The sequence below is a fragment of the Vicia villosa genome, unplaced genomic scaffold (assembly GCF_029867415.1).
Source record: "Vicia villosa cultivar HV-30 ecotype Madison, WI unplaced genomic scaffold, Vvil1.0 ctg.002705F_1_1, whole genome shotgun sequence".
In the NCBI taxonomy this organism is placed as follows: Eukaryota; Viridiplantae; Streptophyta; class Magnoliopsida; order Fabales; family Fabaceae; genus Vicia; species Vicia villosa.
The window spans coordinates 95,801-98,243 of NW_026706008.1; the positions used below are offsets into that span (position 1 = coordinate 95,801).

General features: G+C 33.2%; 1 protein-coding gene across 1 annotated transcript; it reads left to right on the top strand.

The window, feature by feature from the left end:
- Positions 1-553: 553 nt before the first annotated feature.
- On the top strand, positions 554-2,026 carry LOC131639585 (GCN5-related N-acetyltransferase 9). Its single transcript, XM_058910067.1, has 4 exons — positions 554-986; positions 1,104-1,236; positions 1,354-1,392; positions 1,814-2,026. Exons 1-4 carry the CDS (start codon positions 628-630, stop codon positions 1,892-1,894), a joined length of 612 nt encoding a protein of 203 aa, XP_058766050.1. The 5' UTR covers positions 554-627; the 3' UTR covers positions 1,895-2,026.
- The last annotated feature ends 417 nt before the right edge of the window (positions 2,027-2,443 follow it).

Sequence of the window (2,443 nt, forward strand, 5' to 3'; positions counted from 1 at the left end):
GCAGCAGCCACCGACCCAACCGCAAGAGAAAGATCGTCGAAAATCACCACGACTTAGGCAAGGAAGCGGATGCAGAACAACGGGTTGTTATCGAGTTTTAGGAAACCATTAAATAATATGTAACTATTTTTTTATTATGTAATTGTTTAATTATTAATGAAGTCATTTAATTATGTAATTGTTAGTTTTTTAATAAAAAAAATTAAAAAATTAAATAGAATGTACTTAAGCGCCATTTGAGATGACTAGGTCAATCTAGGAGCATCCCATTTGGCGCCTCCTTTTTACTTTTAAGAGGAGGAACCAATTTATTTGGTGTATCCTTTATAACTTTTTCAGAAACAGGATAACTTTTTCAGAAACAGGATTGTTTGAGTACTTTTTACCGAAACAAAGTTATTTGTGTTTTTTTCTTATATTTGATTATTCAAAAAAAATTCTAAGTTAATATAAATGAACTAAAGTTCTAGATTGTAAATGAAGGGATCAAAATAATAAAATAAAAAAAAGGGTACATTCCAAGACCAAAGATTCTTTTTAAAAAAGAATTGCCCAAAAAGATTAAATAGTGAGTCTGAGTGTGAGGGTGGGCGGGAGAAATTGGTCGGAGCAATTTGGCGGAGTGAGATGGCGGCGATGAGGAGCAAGAAAGGGAGTGTGAGTTTAGAGGGAAAGAAGGTTATATTAGTTCCTTACATGGAATTCCATGTTCCCAAATATCATGAATGGATGCAAAACCCTTCTCTCCTTCAAGCCACTGCTTCCGAACCCCTTTCACTCGAACAAGAGTATCAGATGCAACTCTCCTGGTCATCTGATCTCAACAAAGAGACTTTCATTATCTTGGATAAGGACCTGCTTCTTGGAACCTTCTGTCACGGTCAACCTCACGTCGAAGCCATGGTTGGTGATGTAAATATTTTTATGAATGACATCAATAATCCCCAAATTGCTGAGATTGAAATTATGATTGCTGAACTAACCAGGTAACTACTATTTTGAACCTTATTACTATCATTCATCATAACTGGTGTTGGAAATTGACCTAGAAATTTACATCTTGTCAAGCATCCTAATTATTGTTTGTTGTTTTGTTAGGATAGCCGTGGCAAAGGACTTGGAAAGGAGTCTGTTTTGATGATGATGGCCTTTGCCATTCACAACTTAGGGATCAATGTCTTTGAGGTTAAAATTGGAGAATCTAATGTTCAATCCATCAACTTGTTCAAAAAATTGGTTTGTCTCTAAAACTTCTATATCTTTCAAGTTCATGTACTCTAGTGTTAAGAAGCTTCAAGTGGTTTCTACTTGTTAAATTCTCTCCTGCTGATTTGGCTTTTGGTTTTGATGTAGGGGTTTGTGGAAACTTCACATAGCAACATTTTCAAAGAGGTGAGAAGGTGCCTTAACTTGTTGGCTAAAGAATATATGTTCTGTTCTCTTTAAGAAGAAATTACAATCAAGTTGTTATTGTAATTGTAGCTTAAGAAATATAACTCTCCTTTTCTGAAATCAATATCAGTCTCAATTATTGTTAAGTGCAAATATTGTTGTGCCTTATTGAATGTAGCTAAATTTTTGCTGTGATCGTAATAGTTTTTGAGAAATGAAATATTTCTTATGTTCACTAATTTGTTTCAACTATTCTTTTAGAACATCATAAATGTTTTATTTTCCTTCTAAATTCCTACAAATAATTGAAAAGATTTAACATTTATGTGATTAACCGTGTTTTTGAGCCAATATCTGGGGCATTCTTCCTTCTCTGATGTAGACAACATGTGTTAATGCTTTGTTCTAATTTTTTTGGCAGGTGACTTTGGAGTTACAAATAACACAAGCCAAGAGTGAGGAGATGCTTGGTTTGATGGGTACTCTGATCAAACACACATAAGTAACAACATGTAGTTTATTAGTAGTAGAATATTCTCTTTTCTGGGAGTTCCATGTGCCTAACTATTTTTTTCCTTTCAACTGTAAGAATCTGAGATTGAAAGTAATACTAGACTGACGTTTACAATGCTTCTTTTCCCATGTCCATTTTATCCTTGTTGAGGATACGGGTTCACACTAAGTTCCCATATTTGTTGATTTGAGTTGCTAGGAAACAAATTATCTGCTGCATGTTATCAAGTTATTGAGGGAGGATTGAACGGTAAGGGTTTCTATTAGACTCCTAAAGAGTACTTAATAACTACTTAATTCAATGATTAAACATTATATTTTGTTTATAACAGAAATTGGAATTATTTTAATGAAAACAATACTTTTAAAACTTGATTAAAATAAATTAGTTATATATTGATCAACTGAAATCTATTTTAAGAGAGATATAGAAGAAGAAAAGAGAAAAAATATAGAGATTAGAGGGAAAGAAAGAAAGAAGAAATACATACACCTTTTTGTTCTCTCTGTTCTCCATCTCCTACCATCTTCAAGAGGA

What these genes read in the sequence shown, in the direction of transcription:
- LOC131639585 (XM_058910067.1), top strand. Translation starts at nt 628, where the DNA reads ATGGCGGCGATGAGGAGCAAGAAAGGGAGTGTGAGTTTAGAGGGAAAG. An exon ending in TCAACTTGTTCAAAAAATTG is followed by an intron (nt 1,237 to 1,353) that starts GTTTGTCTCTAA and finishes GTTTTGATGTAG; the next exon opens with GGGTTTGTGGAAACTTCACA. An exon ending in ATAGCAACATTTTCAAAGAG is followed by an intron (nt 1,393 to 1,813) that starts GTGAGAAGGTGC and finishes TTTTTTTGGCAG; the next exon opens with GTGACTTTGGAGTTACAAAT.